At 43.3% G+C, this 20,866-nt stretch overlaps 1 protein-coding gene across 1 annotated transcript in view; it reads left to right on the top strand.

Moving 5' to 3' along the window:
• The first annotated feature begins 5,441 nt into the window (after positions 1-5,441).
• Positions 5,442-20,866, top strand: part of SMPDL3B (sphingomyelin phosphodiesterase acid like 3B) — a 446,519-nt gene continuing 431,094 nt past the window's right edge. The window contains exons 1-3 of the mRNA XM_073564586.1: positions 5,442-5,507; positions 5,725-5,853; positions 5,964-6,177. Coding sequence (XP_073420687.1) covers positions 5,793-5,853; positions 5,964-6,177 — 275 coding nt within the window. The 5' untranslated portion in view covers positions 5,442-5,507; positions 5,725-5,792. The remainder of the gene's footprint in view (positions 5,508-5,724; positions 5,854-5,963; positions 6,178-20,866) is intronic.

Here is a 20,866-nt window from a genome sequence, read left to right as displayed (position 1 = left end):
CCGTCTTAAGTTGCCTACATCTTTGAAAATACACCCTGTTATTCATGTCTCCTTGCTTAAACCGGTAGTACCGAATCCTTTTCCTGGACGTACACCTGTTCCACCTGGTCCGGTTCTCATTGACAGGCAAGAAGAATTTATCGTGGAAGGAATCATCGACTCTCGGATCCATAGGGGGAAACTTCAGTACTTGGTGAAATGGCAGGGTTAGCCATCGGAGAATTCCTGGGAACCTCAGGAGAACATTCGAGCTCCCCATCTGATCCAACGGTTCCACAGCCGATACCCCAATAAACCTGATCTAAGGTCGTCCGGAGGACATCCTTGAAGGAGGGAATGGTGTGAGACTCTGAGCCATGTTCCTGTTCTGTTTGACTTTGCCCTTACTTTTGCCCTTATCAAAGATGGAGTAAGTAGCTTCACAAGGGGCCATCTTGTTCCTGTTTGACTTTTCCTGTTTCCTGCCTGCTGTGTACTAAAGGGACTCAGCACATTATACCTGTGCTTGTGTATCTGGATCTTCACCTGCTGCCAAGCTTGAAGAACTCGCATTGTGCCTGCTTCTTCTATACCTCGGGATTCCCCGTTTGTTACTTACCTGCCGTCCTGCCTGACCGCTTCTCCTGTCCGGATCTGCTCTGCTTCATTCATCTCTGCGGCCTGCTCTCCGCTTGAAGCCCGGTCCAGACTCAGGACTTTAGGACTGTGTGCTCCCGGACCTCAGACTCTCGCCAGTTGGTTCGTACAGACTCTACCTGTTGTCAGAACTTATATCTGCTTACCATGTAATACTGAAGCCTGCTTCCTGCAATACCCCTGAACTATCTTTGCATAGTACTGTGACCTGTTGCTACAATACAATACTGAACCTTTGAACATATACTGTGTCTGTCTTCTCTGACCCATGCTACCGAGTTCCATAGAACCTATAGTACCAATTTGACAACGACTGTTTGAAGTCCACACCGACAAATGAGACTGCAATCAGTCTACTAAAAAGGGTTCAAGAAATGCTCGCTCAGTCTAACCTAAGGTTACACAAGATTTCCTCCAACAGCCGAGAGTTGATGGAAGCCTTTCCCTCTCAAGTCTATTCCAGTGATCTAAGGACCTAGACTTAACATTGACTCCTTTCCCATGCAGCGGAGCCTTGGATTGCTTTGGGATCTGAAGACAGATGCCTTCACCTTCCAGATCAGCAAAGAGGAGAAACCCTTCACGCGCAGAGGAGTCCTCTCTTTCGTGAATAGTCTATACCAGGGGTCCCCAACCGCCGGTCCGCGGCCCAGCACCGGGCCGCTGCAGTGCCCTTGCCGGTCCGCGGACACAAGGGGAGCCAGGGGCGGTCAGTGGCGTAGCGGGGGCAGGGGCGGCGCGCAGCAGTTCTTAGCGGCGGCCACGGAGCGATCCAAGCAGCTCCGCTGCCTGCAAGAGGGAATAGCAGGAGCGGAGCTGCAAGGACCCGTCCACTGCGTCCAGCTTCCTGCCCGCCGCCCGCGCTTCCTGTCTCTGACTGACACAGAGAGGAGAGAGCGGCTGCTGTGTCAGAGCGAGGAAGCGCGGGCGGCGGGCAGGTGAGAGGAGAGAGGTGGTGTGTGTATGTATAATGTGTGTGTGTGTGTGTATGTCTGTCTGTGTGTGCACATGTATGTCTGTCTGTCTGTGTGTGTACATGTATGTGTGTGTGTGTGTGTGTGTGTGTTTGTGTAGCCTGGCCCTGGAGGAGATGGGGACATGAGGAGAAGGCCATGGGGGGAGTGATGGAGAGATGGCAGTGATGAGGTGAAGGCAATGATGGGGAGAGGGGAGTGATGGGGTGAAGGCAATGATGGGGAGAAGGGAGTGATGGGGTGAAGGCAATGATGGGGAGACAGCAGTGATGGAGTGAAGGCAATGATGGGGAGAAGGGAGTGATGGGGTGAAGGCAATGATGGGGAGAAGGGAGTGATGGGGTGAAGGCAATGATGGGGAGAGGGGAGTGATGGGGTGAAGGCAATGATGGGGAGAGATGGGGTGAAGGCAATGATGGGGAGACAGCAGTGATGGGGTGAAGGCAATGATGGGGAGAGGGGAGTGATGGGGTGAAGGCAATGATGAAGAGATGGCAGTGATGGGGTGAAGGCAATGATGGGGAGAAGGGAGTGATGGGGTGAAGGCAATGATGGGGAGAAGGGGGTGATGGAGCACTTATTCAAAACCTATGGTGAGTTGAGTCACATTATAAATGTTATTTAATTATAAGTATGCACTGCTACACTACAACCGCGTCCATAGCCCCGCCCCCTTATGACCAAAGCCCCGCCCCTGCCACACCTCCATCCCCGCCCTGCCGGGCCATGGAAGAATGGTCTTGCTTGAAACCGGTCCCTGGTGCAAAAAAGGTTGGGGACCACTGGTCTATACGACCCCCTGGGATACGTAGCTGCAGTAACTATCCAAGGAAAAATGATGCTAAGAGACTTCATCCAAGACACGTTTGATTGGGATAATCCACTTCCAGCAGAAAAAGCAGACCTGTGGGAAGAGTGGAGGAGTTCTCTCGAGGCCTTGACTAACCTCCGTGTGAAACGACCATATGCTACTGTGCCATCCACAGAAGTCAAGACACAAAGACTTTGTATCTTCTGTGACGCATCAGTCAAAGCGATCACAACAGTAGCATACCTCAAAACCATAGACATGGATGAACAGAGCCACATCGGGTTTGTGATGAGCCGGACTAAACTGGCACCACTCCGTGAACACACGATACCCAGACTGGAACTCTGTGCTGCAGTCCTCGCAGTTGAGTTGGCCAAGCTTATCTCAGACGCAATGAATCTGGAGACCAAAGAAGCAGAGTTCTACACCGATAGCAAGGTGGTACTAGGGTACATCTGCAATGAAATGCGACGCTTTTATGTCTACGTCAGCAACCGGGTACTGAGGATAAGATCCACCTGCCCTAATCAGGGGCACTATGTGCCTACTCACCTCAATCCTGTGGACCATGAGACTAGATCCGTTGCTCCAAGTCATCTTAAGGACAACACATGGTCCACAGGCCCTGCTTCCTTGTACCGTTCCGATGCACCACATCGACAGGCCCAATACATTCGAACTAGTGGATTCAGATGCCATATGCTGGAATCCACACAGTGTCATACGTGGAAGAAGGCAGAACAATTGGTCTAGTACAAAGAATTCTTGACTCCACTCTTCTTCAAGCAGGAGCAGTGAGGCTTACCCACGAAAACCTAATCACCTTCATGGCAGAAGCCACAGCTATAATCAACGCAAGACCCTTGGTTCCAGTCCCTAATGACCCCGAGGAGCCCTTGTTATTGACTCCAGCTACTCTCCTTACCCAGAAAACAGGACTGTACAGTGCTCCTCCAGAAGGATTCGATGCAGAGGACCTCAAGTGCCAATGGAGACAGGTACAAAGTCTTGCAAATACTTTCTGAGACAGGTGAATCAAACCATATTTGTCTACCCTGCAGCCACGGATGAAGTGGCAATCTACTAGACCTAATCTGAGCATTGGTGACCTCGTTCTTGTGAAAGACTGTCAAGTTCACCGGAACCAGTGGCCACTTGGTCTAGTTACTGCAATGTTCCCAAGCAAGGACGGCAACGTCAGCAAAGTTGAACTAAGGATGACCAAAGGGAATGAACCTAAGACATTTTTCAGACCGGTAACTGAACTGATCCTTTTGTTGCCTTCAGAAGAAAGGGATAGTGACATCCGTTGATGGCAGACGGGGAGTATTCTGCCTATGACATCTAATTTGTAATTTCTGACTATATGTTTGTATAATTTTGCAGTTATTTACTAGTATGAGTATACAGAAACTCACATATTCATAATCTTTATTTCATTTGCAGTGTTTTGGCTCCCTCTAGTGGCCAGAGTCATGTTCACTGTCCTATATTCTCCTTTTTTCCCATTTCTTGTGTCTAAATCTCCTCCCATTTTTTGCAATGCATTAAGGTAGCTCAGCCTCCATCTTCCTCCATTTTCCTTCACTCCGCATTCAGGAAAGACTCCTCCATTACATCACTCTTGCGATTGCATTAGCGGTATGTACTTATGCTTTCTATAGTTAATTTCTGTCCTAATGTTAGCCTAGCATAGTCAGTTGTATCCATGGTCAGTTCTAGCTTGGAACCTTCATGCACAATGTATAACATATATAATGTGTATTTCTGCTGTACTATGCACTGATTGTATGTATATGATTGTATACAGTTTCATCGCGCCAATATACTATCACGTTCAATAAAAGAACAGACTCAACTACAGTCTCCTTATTGGACCCCGGTATAGCAGTTTATCTGCCTGTATAGCTACATGAGTCTGCTTCATTTAGTGAGCTCAGAACACTGATGCCATCCTAGTTGCATCCTTGTTCTGTCTAGTATTCACTGACTATTTTGTATGGTGGCACTTAAAGGGAACCTGTCACCCCCTGGGCTTTTTTAACTAAAAAAGCCACCTTCAGCAGCACTAAGGCTGCATTCTGTGAAGGTGGCTCTTCCGTTTCTGACCCCCAGTAACGCCAAAATATTAACTTTTATAAATAAGTCCTCATACCTGTTATGCGTCCCATAGGTATGGTGTGTCACCCTGAAGCAGCCGCCTTCCCGCCGTCAATCATGTCTCTGTAGTGTCTGGCCCTGCCTCCCATAGCCATCCATCATGCCCCTGCTCTGCCGTCTGTGCACTGCCTCACATAGCCGCCCATCATGCCCCTGCTCTGCCATCTATGCACCGCCTCCTTCTGTCTCCTATGCCGGTGCCTGCTCTGTGAAAACAGTTCTTGGGCATGCACAGTGCGCGCTGCCCGTGAACTGACATCAGGCGATCACGCCTGCATGTTGTGGAGGCACCAGATCGTGCCCCGCAGTGTGTGTGTTATGATGTATTCACACTGCGGGGCAGGATCTGGGGCCTCCACAACAAGCAGGCATGATCGCCTGATGTCAGTTCACGGGCAGCGCGCACTGCGCATGCCCGAGAACTGTTTTCACAGAGCAGGCGCCGGCATCGGAGACAGAAAGAGGCAGGGAACAGAAGCAGAGCATGGGCATGATGGACGGCTGTGGGAGGCGGGGCACAGACGGAAGAGCAGGGGCATGATGGATGGTTGGGAAGCAGGGCCCAGACACTACAGAGACATGATTGACAGCGGGGAAGGCGGCTGCTTCAGGGGGACACACCATACCTATGGGACGCATTACAGGTATTAGGACCTATTTATAAAAGTTAATATTTCGGCGTTACTGGGGGGTCAGAAACTGAAGAGCCACCTTCACAGAATGCAGACTTAGTGCTGCTGAAGGTAGCTCTTTTAGCTAAAAACACCGGGGGGGGGTGACAGGTTCCCTTTAAGAATCAGTGAGTGACACTGCTCTCACTGAGTGGTTACTACCATCAGCCCACACCACTGCTCATCTGACTGGAGGCAAGCAGCTGCAGGAACACTGGATCTCAGTCTTATCCCTGGCTACAGCCCATTAAAAAGGTTTATAATGGATTTACTTGCAGATCAGCAGTATCGCTGCAGAAAATGTTTCCTTTTTGCCCTGTTTTATGACTGGTTCCCTTCTAGTGTAAACTATGTAACATAGCTTCATTATCTTGAAATGTGCATCACCCTTTGGAATAGACCTTTTAGTTGTAAATGACATAATGCAGATAATGTAACATTCATATTTCTTTACCACTTCTTGGAAACACAGTGAGGTCAGAGTGAACAGTAGCAGAAGGAGTTGGTTCAGATTGAAGTGTACATAGACGCTCTTCTGCCATGAGAACTGACATCTTCCAGCTTCTGTTGGTGTATGCTGTTTTCACCTCATCAGAAAGAGGTAAGCAGGGGGGCAACACTGAAACGAATGGCTCCCAGGAATAAGCAGGGGGTATTTCATATTACCGTCTTTAAGCAGATGGAAATCTGAATGGTTTGTCTTTTTCTTAGGTTACTTCTGGCACGTGACAGACCTGCATCTAGACCCTAACTACACCGTGACCACTGACCCTGGAAAAGTCTGTCCATCAGCAGGTGACCAGCCAGTCACAGATGCAGGGAAATGGGGGGATTATCTATGTGACTCTCCAGTTTCCCTTATTAACTCGTCTATACATGCAATGAAGGATATCTTGCCTGATCCGGACTTCATACTGTGGACTGGGTGAGTTCAAAGTGCATACTGCATAGTGTGTTCTTTCTTTAACCCCTTACTGCCATTGGACGCAGTAGTATGTCCAATGGCTGTAACCCCCGCTTTGATGAGGGCTCCAGCGGTGAGCCCGCATCAAAGGTGGGACATGTCAGATTTATAAGTCTGAACACATCAGCGATTGTCAATCATTAGTGAGGAAGCTGGGGGTAGTGCCAAGCTCACGAACACAGTAGACTCAGAATTATGAAACCTTTGTTTTCTTTCTTAGTGCACTATTTGTATAATGACGGCTATCTGTTTTTCGCCATTTGATATAATATGCCTAATTATGCCAACATGTTTTAGTGACCCGTCTGCATAACAATAATAGTCATGTATACAGAGCTTTATTGAAATCTAGATAAAACTACGGTTATAAAGCTCCAACTCACTATGGTCCTTTCTGATTGTTCCTCATTTTAACGATTTCTTTGATAGTGAGTGACATATTGTGACAAATGAGGCCCCACACTCCTGCTTGTAGTCACTCAATGTCCGTTCTCATTCTTAGACCTCCTCATTAGAGATGAGCAACTTTGCCTCCGGGAGGGTCGAGATGGGTTTCGGACCACCCGACTTTTCCAAACCATCGGCAAAAGTCGGTGTCAGTGGAGTTTCAGTCTTCCAATTAGAAATCGTCCAGACCTGAATAAGTAAGATTCTTTATTTGTCATGCCGGCACAGAGAAAGAATGACAACCACACCAGCTGTGGGCAGTCATCTGTCTGACTCCATACATATTCTTAGAGTTTAAATAATAAAAGAGGAGGGCGTTGAAAATACTACGTTTGCAAAATAGTACATACATTGAAATATGCTTAGCTGTTAGCAATCCTTATCTATGTTACCAGAGAAGTATGACATTTTATTTGCACGCAAGACAAGGATAGCAAACTAAGCATTACACCCATGTATTACATCAGCTGAAAAGAGTTTCAGTCTAAGCATAATAATGGCATATATGCAATCATGTGTGTGTGTATATATATATATATATATATATATATATACACACACACACTCACACACATACATACATATATATATATATATATATACAGTATATATACACACATACATGCACATAAAAGAAAGGACTTTATTACAATTATTATATCATTCCCTCATCTTGTGATAAAATCATTTAACTGTACACATTGGAGACAGAATTCTTTTTGTCAGATTTCACAGAAGATCTTCATATAATCTAGAGGGAGATTAATATGTTCAGTATATTTATCATTAAGTCCCAAAATTTTCATACTTTCGTTGGATTCCAAGGTCTCCATTCCTTGATACATAGTTTTTGTTATGGCAGAGTCAATCAGTCTTTGAACAAGTCCTCTAATGCATAGAATAGCACAGCATTCACAAATGATCAGCACTCCGGCCATGATGGTAAGAGATGTCAACGCAGAATTGAATAATCTGGACCATTTCCCAAACCATCCTTTAGTCCAGGAAGTAAATATGTCGTCCTATCCAGAGTTCTCTGCTATTTCATTAGTTCATTAGTCCATCAAGAGCTTTGGAGATACTTCCATCAGGATCTGTATTAGGGATAAAGGGTGCAACAAAATCCTCCAAACATTTTATATACACCTCCCTTTTCTGCTATGAACTTGTCTAATGCCATCCTATTCTGCCAAGTCAAGAGAGGAGTTGGTCCTAATTACTCAGTTATCCAGTTAACTGCATCTCGGTTATAATTAACAATTCTCTGCTGGTTAAAGTATAAGTAGTTTATCCAATCTACATTCTTTTTTATAATCACCCACCAAATTATGGAGTCCCACCCGGCTGCTACCTGGTTCCTAGCCGTGTATTCGTTGGTCACTCCCCTGGGAACTCCAATAGCATCTATGTAGATACTAGAATGGAAGGATCCTTGCAGAGTTTCACGCTTCTGTCTCTTCCCACTACGTACCTTTGGCCATATCCCTGTTGACAACAGGTGGAACGGCATGATTAGCTGGACCACCGCACAGTCCCCTCAGGAACCATGTGGTAGTCTAGCTCTTATCTTTTTATCACCGCATAACCACCATACATCCGCTCTCAGGGTAGTGTGGTTTGACCATATGGCTGAGTACTTGGCCCTGTGGGAGACAATAATCCATTCTCTACAAGAGTCGTCATGGAGCTCTCCGAAGTCGTGCCCATGCCCTGGAAGACTAAAACAAGTATAGTTACCAGGATTAGCAGTCACCTGTGGTAGGATATCCGGTTTCTCAAGTGGGGATATAAAAATGATAACATTTTACATTTTCCTTCCCTTTCTGAGCAGACATAAGTTTTACTATATAACCTAATTTTTTAAGCTTTTTGCAATGTATTAAAGCCATTCTAACCATTCATTCTTTTCACAGCCTCTCTCTAGAGCTAGTTTATCTTCAAAAGTTAGGTTAGACAATCTAACTATGAACCCTATGGACTCTATTATGGTTCTCTCTGGCATACCTTCTTTGGGTCTATGTATGCTATTATTCTGAACTTCTATGTAGAAATGTCCTATTGGGTCTGTTCCTGACATATCAGCTCCTATAACCTTTGATCCCTCATCTTAGGATTTTTTAAAAGCTCTCAGTAGCTGATTACAATTATTCTTATTTGTGTAATTTTGAAAGGTTATCAAAATTAGGTCTATTTACTCTAGAAAAGAGAAGACTTAGGGGAGACCTAATATATATGTACAAGTATATCAGAGGGCAATACAGAGATCTCTCCAATGAACTGTTTTACCAAGGACTGTGACAAGAACAAGGGGGCATTCTCTTCGTTTGGAGGAAAGACAATTTCTGCACCAGCATAGAAGAGGGTTCTTCACGGTAAGAGCAGTGAGGCTCTGGAATTCTCTTCCTGAGGAAGTGGTGATGGCCAACTCACTGAATGAATTTAAGAAAGGAATGGATGCTTTTCTTGTGAGTAACAGTATAGAAGGTTACGAATAACATAATATTATAGGTAGATGGTTGACCCAGCTTAGGGGAAGGAATTTTTTTCCCTATGGAGAAAATTGGCTTCTACTCTGTAGTTTTTTTTTGCCTTCCCCAGGATCAACAATGCAGAACGGCTGCACTAAAAATAGGCTGAACTAGATGGACATAAGGTCTTCCTTCAGCCTTCAAAACTATGTTACTATGTAAGGGGATCTCCTTTTTCCTAATTGAGAATCAGGCTTTAAAATCTATGTAGCCATAAGGCTTATACCTATAGTCTCGGGCTACAATTGTCCATGCTGCTTTACTCCAGTCACACACATTCATCACCTCTGCTATTAGAGCTCATGTAAGTGAAGATGGCTTTGGCTTTAAGGTGCAATGATACACTGCGCTGCTGTAGGTATAATTCAAGGAAATTTATTGGTGCCTACACGTTTCCTGAGCTGTCCCAGCTCACTTCATCAGTTGCCCTGATGAAGTGAGCTGGGACAGCTCAGGAAACGCATAGGCACCAATAAATTTCCTTGAATTATACCTACAGCAGCGCAGTGTATCATTGCACCTTAAAGCCATCTTCACTTACAAGTCCTTGGACCCTGTGCAGACTGCAGCAGCTGTTTCATGCGTTTGTAGGTGTTGTGACCGAAGTTTCACAACCCTATCAGGTGAGTCTCTCCTTGCCTCACCATTACAATTGTGTTTTAAAGGTTTCACACAGTGGATGCGCCATGTTTTGTTTCTTTTATTAGAGCTCATAACACAAACATACTTATCAGACTCTGCTAGTTTCACAGCTTGTTCCCTATCGCTGTATCATTTATACAAAGACAAAAATTCACTAATATGGCAGCCTCCTGCCAGATTTCAAAAGTAGGATTTAAAGTCCTAAATCTGAAACCATTCTACCACCCTGGACTTTCCTCTCCTGCTGGGTCTATTACTCTCCAATCTCCCATCACTATGGTGATGAAGAATATACATGTGACTAACCCTGATGTACACATCCTAGATCTGACCGTCTTGTCCGGGTAGGGGGATGAATGGGAGACTTCACCAGTTTGAGACAAGCTTTCCATTGTGGAAAACCTCCCTTTGTAGCTGGACTATGACAAGCAAGTCAGATCCTACTCTGTCCCTACCTGTCTGACAAGTTTACAGTATGAGAGAGGGACCCAAGAATCTTGACCACAGTAGGAGAAGTCTACAGGACTTGGTAAGGACCTTCCCACTTAGGATGGTGCTGGTGTTTCTTCTTTATCACCTTCACAAGGACCCAGTCTGCAGGTTTCACGATCTCAGGTTTTGTTAGTGGGTTTCTTGGAACAAAACTATGAGTAGAAACTTCTTTGTGAGTTATCTTAGCCATATATTCTGCTAATGTACAATCAACTTCCTCATCTATCCTTCTAAAGAGTTTTAGCTGAGGTAACAGAAAAGGTCTCCCGTATATGATTTCAAAGGGTGTTAACCCTACAGATGTCCATGTGACATGCATATTTAGTACAACCAATAGGAGACAGTGCAACCAATTTTTCCTGTTTCCTGCATGGTCTTTGTCAACCTATTTTTCAAGATCCCACTGTGTCTTTCAACCAGTCTGGCTGAATGAGGATGACAGGCACTGTGGTTTCCCAACTCAATTGACAATGTTTTAGGTAATAATAACTTTACTTAGTTTACTATATATTTTCTGGAACCCCAAATCTGGGTATGATTTCTTTTAGAAGGGCCTTCGGTACCATTAATGCATCAGGGTGGACAGCTTCAATCCACCTCCTGAAAGCATCCATAATAACAAGGCAGTACTTTTTCCCTCACACTTGTTCAATAAAATCCATAGAAATGTGTTGGAATAAGTATTCAGGGTGAGGAAGTTGTCCTCTCCTTGGTCTCAGATTCCCTTAGGAATTATTTTTGCACAAGTAATGCAGATTAAACAAAAATTTTTAATAGTTAGTAAAGCCATACATTATAAATACGTAAGATATGATCTCTACCATCCCTCCTGTTGAGACATAGCTTATGCCATGGCTCATACTGTACTGTGACATATCTTAGGAGGTTAATGGGCAGCTTATACATATAGGTCATCTTTAAAGATAACCCCTTTTGTTACCAATTTGTTTTTTTTTTTGTTTTTTTAATGCCAATAGCATGTCATCCACATATAAGAGTATCTGGCTACCTTCTGGTGACTCACATTGAGCTAGGTTAGCCGATTTTACCTGGAAAACAACAGTAGAAATTCACAGTACCCTTGTGGGATTCCGTTGAATGTATACCTGCTCCCCTTATATGTGAATACAAACCAAACCTGGCTATCTGGATGTACCAGGATGCTGAAGAAGACATTACTGATATCACTGTAAAGACCTTATTTTCCGGCCTCCAGTCATTTAGCAGAGTATGGGGGTCTGGTACTGTGAGGGCTCTTGGAATCACAGCCTCATTTACAGATGGGGCGCCCTCCCTACTGGAAACAAGGCTGTGTTACAAGGTGAGCTGGACAGGATATAATCACCTCTTATATCAATCCCACATCTGCAGGTCATGAGGACCACAAAGATTCTGGGTATGTGGTCAATTATTCCTCTAATTCTAGGAAAGGATCAACATTTCTCACTCGTTCCACTGCCTCGCTGCAGGTGGACACTGGGTTTAGAAATGGTGTTCCACGTTAGTACTTGTGAATATGCCTGCAGTCTGGCATTGTAAAATGAGCCATCACCCAAATCCTCTCATTGTTACTTTCCTTGCACTCTTCAACAAAATCACCAAGGAAATTCCATGATCTACCTTTACATCTGGAGAGGGAAACATGTGGCTCAGGGCCTCTAAAAAGCAAAAACCAACAATTTAATTTGTTCTGACAGTTTACAACTGACGGCACAGTTCCCTTTATAATCTCAGTATAGGGTGTTCAAGAACAATCTAGAGCATGGAAATTCCCATATTTTACATCAGGACCCCTAAAATACCGGTAGTACATGGTGCAGTGTAGTCCTTCAAGTGTGTGAATATCTACATTTGTATACCTTTTTATCTATTGCTTCCTTGATGAAGGACTCAGTAATAAAGGATGGTCCTGCAGTTTTTAGATCTAGACTGTAATAATATCTAGATTCCCCATACCCCTGGAGCACCATTGTCTCAGCCATGGATTTTACCTATAGTCCTGCAGCAGTAGGAATTATTCCCAGGCTCAGGGCTTGCATCATATCCCTCCCACACAGTTGATATTATAATTTGTGCAACTGCACTTTTACCTGTGCTGAGGGCCCGGTGTCTCCACAGGCGTAGACAATGGTTCTGTGTGTCTTACCACTTGCTCCTTTTACCACTATGCAGGCAGCAGACAGTCCAATAGTAGGTATCTCATCTGGATGTACTAAGGCTCTAGTGGCTCCTGAATCAACAAGAAAAGTGACCTCATGGCTTCCCACAAGGAGAGTTACTTCTGGAAATACAATGTTTTATAAATGTATTTCTACTTTAGCCCAACTAAATATTTCCTCTCATTACACCTTTCTTGTACCAAATTTTCACATTTTATGAAGCTAAGTTTATCATCAAATACAACCCATCTGTCAAGGGACACATTCAGGGTCTCCTCGTGGTCCCTTCTTACCTCAAAGCCACAAACACATTCCAAAACAATTCTCATGTTAACAGCTTATCTCCCCACCTCAGGACTGTTTGCTCTGGGTGGTGCCGTCTCCTAGTTTTTCAAGATTAAAAAGACATTGTCAGGGATCTACAATTTTTACTCTCTATTTGTTATAATATATAAGAGTTAGGCCTATAAGTTACCAATAAGGACACATTGCACATTTGATCTGAAGACTGTTTTCTCTGGGTACCTGATGAAAAAGGACCATATCCAGTTTCATTCTAGGGATACCTTCTTGGTAAAATCTTAATAACTTTCCAGCCTTCAGATGAAATGGTCAATAACAATTCTGCCTTACAAAGAGGACAAGATCTATATATCTGTGGGCCTACGTCCTGTAAGGATGTTATGTAAAATTCTTATATACAAGAAAAAGACAAACAACAAGATGAGGACTATACACAATATAAACCCTGGAGCAAAATGGATTTCTACCCACTTATAAGAAGTTTGACAAATATCAGTGAAATTCATATGTCAACAAGAAGATGAAAAACCAATAGCAACAATTCAATTACTGTTACTAATATCCAGGATCTAAATAATCCTCACTGATTACACTATGTCCTAGGTATTTACCTCTCTATATCTTGCTACCTCCATCCAATGAAGGCCTGTAAGGGACGAGTGTGACAACACAGTGTAAAAAACATGAAAATCCCCAAGGGCTATGGTCACTGATATGACAGATACATATACTTACAAGGACTTTTGACTAGTCTAACACACAACGATTTTCACAGTTAGGAACTGGACATACACACATACACAGAGACATATATTGTCAGACTAGAACATATAAGACAAGAGAGTAAAGTTCCCTCGTACTCCTATACCTGAAGTGCTGAGATAAAGTCCGATGACCCCACCTTTTTATATAAAGAGATGTTCCCGTCTTAATATCAGGTATTCAGAGCACCACAGGTGCAGACTCTCCTCAGTGATAATTATAAGATCTTAATCTGACTTTATGTCCACTTTTTAAACGAGGAGGGTTCAGTCACTCTGTGTTATTAAAAGAAAAACATATAACAAAACAACATAGAATATTCTCTATGGGGATCAGGTGGCATGTACCTAGGTGATTTATACCACTATAATAACCTATGATTTGTCTCCAGTCCACAGGTGACTGTTAACCACACCTGCTGGACTCCCTTATTTACATTCTGGATTTTATATTTAAATCCTCATACATTCACTGAAGATAACAACATTCAAGGAGTCTCATGTGTAACATAAAACATATATTTATGGCGTTTTAGTTCTATAATTTTAAAAGACAGACAAAACAACACACTTAACAGAAAACAACATTCAACAAAGTACAGAAGACAAACAATACCGGGAAAAATTAATTCCTTAACCCTTTAGTAGCCCATTTTTAAAAACAGCACCCCCTGACATATTGAAAACTTCTGTCAGGTAGTTTATTAACCCTTCAGGTGATTTTTCAGGAATTAATGCAAAGTGGTATAGCAGGATACAGCAAGTTGTCAGCTATAGTGGACAGCCGACAGCTGCTGGATCGTCACCTGTATGGGGATGATATTCTCTTATATCTCAGGTCAGTAAAAAGACGTATTGGCTGTCATTAAGGGGTTAATCTAACGAGAATCGCCCTTGATTCTCCCATCTAGATCAATTTAACGTGCACACAGAGTTTTTTATTCCACAGTAGCCTTCTCACACTGGCTTTGTACCCATTCAAAAATAAAAATAAAAAATAAAGATTATTATTCTACGGAATATCTTAGTAACATAGTAACATAGTTATTAAGGTTGAAGGGAGACTTTAAGTCCATCTAGTTCAACCCATATCCTATCCTAACTTGCCCTAACATTTTGATCCAGAGGAAGGCAAAAAAAACCCATGTGGCAAACAGTAAGCTTCAAATTGGGTTAAAAAATTCCTTCCCGACTCCACATACGGCAATCAGACTAGCTCCCTGGATCAACGCAATATTAAGGAAACTAGTGTATATACCCTGTAATATTATACTTTTGAAGAAAGGCATCCAGTCCCTTCTTAAATTTTAGTAAGGAATCACTCATTACATCATATGGCAGAGAGTTCCATAGTCTCACTGCTCTTACAGTAAAGAATCTGCATCTGTGAGTATGCTTAAACCTTCTTTCCTCCAGACGTAGAGGATGCCCCCTTGTCCCCGTCACAGGTCTAAGAGTAAAAAGATCATTAGAAAGCTCTTGGTATTGTCCCCTGCATATATTTATACATTGTAATAAGATCACCCCTAAGCCTTCGATTCTCCAAACTAAATAACCCCAAGTGTAATAACCTGTCTTGGTATTGCAGACCCCCTAGTTCTCTAATAACCTTGGTCGCTCTTCTCTGCACCCGCTCCAGTTCAGCTATGTCTTTCTTATACACCGGAGACCAGAACTGTACACAGTATTCTAAGTGCGGTCGCACTAGTGACTTATATAGAGGTAAAATGATGTTCTCCTCATGAGCATCTATGCCTCTTTTAATGCATCCCATTATTTTATTTGCCTTTGCAGCAGCTGCCTGACACTGGCCGCTAAATGTGAGTTTGTCGTCCACCCATACCCCCAGGTCTTTTTCAGTGACTGTTTTGCCCAGTGTTTTACAATTAAGCATATAATTATGCATCTTGTTCGTTCTACCCAAGTGCATGACCTTACATTTATCCCCATTAAAGCTCATTTGCCATTTATCAGCCCAAGCTTCTAGTTTACATAAATCCTCCTGTAATATAAAATTGTCCTCCTCTGTATTGATTACCCTGCAGAGTTTAGTGTCATCTGCAAATATTGAAATTCTACTCTCTATGCCCCCTACAAGGTCATTAATAAATATGTTAAAAAGAAGCAGGCTCAAAACTGACCCCTGTGGTACCCCACTACTAACCGTGACCCAGTGCGAGTGTGCTCCATTAATAACCACACTTTGTTTCCTATCCCTGAGCCAGCTATTAACCCAGATACACATATTTTCCCCTATCCCCATTGTTCTCATTTTATGTATCAACCTTTTGTGTGGCACCGTATCAAAAGCTTTTGAAAAGTCCATGTACACCACGTCCACTGCATTACCTTGGTCCAGTCCGGAACTTACCTCTTCATAAAAGCTTATCAGATTAGTCTGACAGGAACGGTCCCTTGTAAACCCATGTTGATATTGGGTCATAAGGCTATTCTTCTCCAGATACTCCAGTATAGTATCTCTTAGAAAACCCTCCAGGATTTTACCCACAGTTGAGGTTAAACTTATTGGCCTATAATTTCCAAGTTTTTGTCCCCTTTTTGAATATTGGCACCACATTTGCTATACACCAGTCCTGTGGTACAGACCCTGTTATTATGGAATCTTTAAAGATTAAAAATAATGGTCTATCTATGACTGTGCTTAATTCCTGCAGTACTCGGGGGTGTATCCCATCCGGGCCTGGGGATTTGTCAATTTTAGTGATTTTTAGACGCCGCCGTACTTCCTGCTGGGTTAAGCAGGTGACATTTAACGGAGAATTTTTATCCCTGATCATGTTATCCGTCATGGGATTTTCTTGTGTAAATACTGTTGAAAAAAAGTCATTTAGCATATTGGCTTTTTCCTCATCCTCATCCACCATTTCACACAGACTATTTTTAAGGGGACCAAACTATCATTTTTTAGTTTCTTACTATTTATGTAGTTAAAGAATATTTTGGGATTATTTTTACTTTCTCTGGAAATGAGTCTCTCTGTCTCAATCTTTGCTGTCTTGATTTGCTTTTTACAAGATTTTTACAAGAACAAACAAACCCCAATCACTATGGAGCTTAGCAACTTACAGGAGTTATTATAACTCCAATTGCATGTAAACAACTTCCAACTTACAGGCACTTCTAGGGCGCGTCACCTACAAACCCCTAATTGGAAAAGTCCACAATCACAGTCCCCATTCAATTTCTAGAATAACATTCATAATAAAATAAAATTAAAAAAAAGATAATTATTATTCTACGGAATATCTTACAAGAACAAACAAACCCCAATCACTATGGAGCTTCGCAACTTACAGGAGTTATTATAACTCCAATTGCATGTAAACTTCCAACTTACAGGAGCCTCTCACAAACCCCAATTGGAAAAGTCCACAATCACAGTTCCCATTCAATTCCTAGAATAACATTCATACTGGATTAACAAGGTTACCGAATATAGAGAAAGTTATTAAATGCTCTTACCTGTATTCAGATACAGACGATTCCCAGAGTTCCTTAGACTATACGAAATCCGTCACTTTCCCTCAGTCCGGGATAACTGATAATGCCCCTGTTGATGCCTAATGTCAAGGCGGAGGACTTACTTAAGGAGTTCCAGACTCCCCCGTGCACGGTTTACAGTACTCACCGGTGAGGGAAAGGTGTTGGATTTCCCGGCCAATGCACCAGATGTCAGTGGAGTTTCAGTCTTCCAATTAGAAATCGTCCAGACCTGAATAAGTAAGATTCTTTATTTGTCATGCCGACACGGAGAAAGAATGACAACCACACCAGCTGTGGGCAGTCATCTGTCTGACTCCATACATATTCTTAGAGTTTAAATAATGAAAGATGAGGGCGTTGAAAATACTATGTTTGCAAAATAGGACATACATTGAAATATGCTTAGCTGTTAGCAATCCTTATCTACGTTACCAGAGAAGTATGACATTTTATTTGCATGCAAGACAAGGATAGCAGGATAGCAAACTAAGCATTACACCCATGTATTACATCAGCTGAAAAGAGTTTCAGCCCAAGCATAATAATGGCATATATGCAATCATGTGTGTGTGTGTATATATATATATATATATATATATATATACACACACATGCACATAAAAGAAAGGACTTTATTACAATTATTATAACAGTCGGAGTTCCGACCGAAACCCGGCCCCAATGCAAGTCAATGGGGAATAAAAGTCAGCAGTGAGTGGAGGACAGTAAACACACATACAGTGCCCATTTCAATGGCAACGTCAATTCTTATTACTTAAGCTTGTCAACCTTAATTTACTTTATAATAATAGTAGCGCATTTGGCTAAAGTTGTGGGGGGGTACAGCCCAGCTAGGGAGGTGGAAAAACTGGCATATGTTGAGGTGTAGGCTGAACGTTCAGCAGCTGCAAATGGAGGAATTGGAGAAGTCGGAGGAAGAGGAGGATAATGTGAGCCATTTTGCTGGCAACCTATGTGTCATCAGGGGAAGGTGGTACAAAATCCTTTGAAACCCAGGCATGGTTCATTTTAATGAAGGTGAGATGGGGATGGGGATAGGGGAAAATATGTGTAGGTGGGTTAAGAGCTGGCTCAGGGATAGGAAGCAAAGGGTGGTTATTAATGGAGCACACTCAGACTGGGTCACGGTTAGCAGTGGGGTACCACAGGGGTCAGTTTTGGGCCCGCTTCTTTTTAACATATTTATTAATGACCTTGTAGGGGGCATAGAGAGTAGAATTTCAATATTTGCAGATGACACTAAACTCTGCAGGGTAATCAATACAGAGGAGGACAATTTTATATTACAGGAGGATTTATGTAAACTAGAAGCTTGGGCTGATAAATGGCAAATGAGCTTTAATGGGGATAAATGTAAGGTCATGCACTTGGGTAGAACGAACAAGATGTATAATTATGTGCTTAATTGTAAAACACTGGGCAAAACAGTCACTGAAAAAGACCTGGGTGTATGGGTGGACGACAAACTCACACTTAGCGGCCAGTGTCAGGCAGCTGCTGCAAAGGCAAATAAAATAATGGGATGCATTAAAAGAGGCATAGATGCTCATGAGGAGAACATCATTTTACCTCTATATAAGTCACTAGTGCGACCACACTTAGAATACTGTGTACAGTTCTGGTCTCCGGTGTATAAGAAAGACATAGCTGAACTGGAGCGGGTGCAGAGAAGAGCGACCAAGGTTATTAGGGAACTAGGGGGTCTGCAATACCAAGACAGGTTATTACATTTGGGGTTATTTAGTTTGGAGAATCGAAGGCTTAGGGGTGATCTTATTACAATGTATAAATATATGCGGGGACAATACCAAGAGCTTTCTAATGATCTTTTTACTCTTAGACCTGTGACGGGGACAAGGGGGCATCCTCTACGTCTGGAGGAAAGAAGGTTTAAGCATACTCACAGACGCGGATTCTTTACTGTAAGAGCAGTGAGACTATGGAACTCTCTGCCATATGATGTTTTAATGAGTGATTCCCTACTAAAATTTAAGAATGGACTGGATGCCTTTCTTGAAAAGTATAATATTACAGGGTATATACACTAGTTTCCTTAATATTGCGTTGATCCAGGGAGCAAGTCTGATTGCCGTATGTGGAGTCAGGAAGGAATTTTCTTCCCCAATGTGAAGCTTACTTGTTGCCACATGGGTTTTTTTTGCCTTCCTCTGGATCAACATGTTAGGATAGGATATGGGTTGAACTAGATGGACTTAAAGTCTCCCTTCAACCTTAATAACTATGTTACTATGTAGATCACCTACATTTTGGGTCGACAGCCGGGTCCTTCTTTCTGTCAGGATTAATCCAGCAGCACTGAAGACTCTTTCTGATAGCACACTACCAGCAGGGCAAGCGAGCTTCTGTAAGGCATATTGTGCCAATTCAGGCCAGGTGTCCAGTTTACAGGCCCAGAAGTCAAAAGGGAATGAACTGTGAGGGAGAACATCCATAGGGGAGGAGAGGTAATTTTGAACCATAGTTGACAACTGCTGTCTCCTGTCTGTTGCAATTGATTCAGTATTACCAGTCTTGTGAGCGTTACTCGAGAAATCAGTCCACAACATTGTCATGAAACCCCTGTCTCCAATGCCACTTCGGCTGTGTGCACCACGAACACCTCTTACATGTTGCCCAGTTCGGCTCGTGGTAGAACCTGCACAGCTGCTATGTGCTGGGAATGCCTCTAACAAACAGTTTACCAGAGTTGCTTGTTTGTTCGCCAATATTAGCTCTAGGTTCTCCTGTGGCATTATGTTCTGTAATTTGCCTTTATAGCATGGATCAAGGATGCTGGCCAACCAGTAGTCGTCATCCTTCATAATTTTGGTAATGTGGGTGTCCCTTTTTAGGATCCGCAAGAGATAGTCACACATGTAGGCCAATGTTCCAGGTGTCAATGATGCACTGCCAGTGGTGGGTGGAGGAGCACTTTCTGCCAAATCCACATCCCTCCAGTCACACACAAACCCGGTACCTGACCCTGGCAAGCCAACATTTTCTCTTGCCCCCTGAGAAGCATCCTCCTCCCCAAAATAATCATCCCCCTCATCCTCCTCCTCTTCTTCCTCCACCTCTTCCAGGACAGTTCCCTGAGCAGACAATGGCTGACTGTCATCAAGGCTTCCCTCCTCCTCCGCTGCAGACGCCTGATCCTTAATGTGCATCAAAGTTTGCATGAGCAGTGGGATGCTCATGCTTATGATGGCGTTGTCTGTGCTTACCAGCCGTGTGCATTCCTCAAAACACTGAAGGACTTTACAGAGGTCTTTCAGCTTTGACCACTGCACACCCGACAACTCGATGTCTGCCCTGAAACTGCCTGCCCGTGTATCCTCCCACAAATGCATTACAGCCTGCCTCTGTTCGCACAGCTTCTCAACCACGTGCATGGTGGAGTTCCACCTTGTTGCAACGTCTATGATTAGGTGGTGCTTGGGGATGTGGATCGATCACTGCAGCCTCTGCATACGACTGGAGTCTATGAGCACAGTCTTCGCACCTTATGGAGCAGGGCTGGTAACTGCAGATAATTATTTATGAAGCACTGCACCACCAGGTTCAAGGTGTGAGCCAGGCAAGGTATGTGTCTGAGTTTTGCCAGGGCTATGGCCGCCACAAAATTACGTCCGTTATCACTGACTACCTTGCCTGGCTCAAGCTGTAGACTGCCCAGTCATGACTCAGTTTCTCACTGCAAGTAGTCAGCCAGTACCTCCACGGTGTGTCTGTTGTCACCCAAAGACATCATCTTTAAAACAGCCTGCTGATGCTTACCACTAGCTGTTCGACA

Source organism: Dendrobates tinctorius, unplaced genomic scaffold, assembly GCF_039654945.1.
Source record: "Dendrobates tinctorius isolate UK_male_01 unplaced genomic scaffold, ASM3965494v1 ptg000015l, whole genome shotgun sequence".
Taxonomy (NCBI): Eukaryota; Metazoa; Chordata; class Amphibia; order Anura; family Dendrobatidae; genus Dendrobates; species Dendrobates tinctorius.
This window is presented reverse-complemented; position numbering and strand designations above follow the sequence as displayed.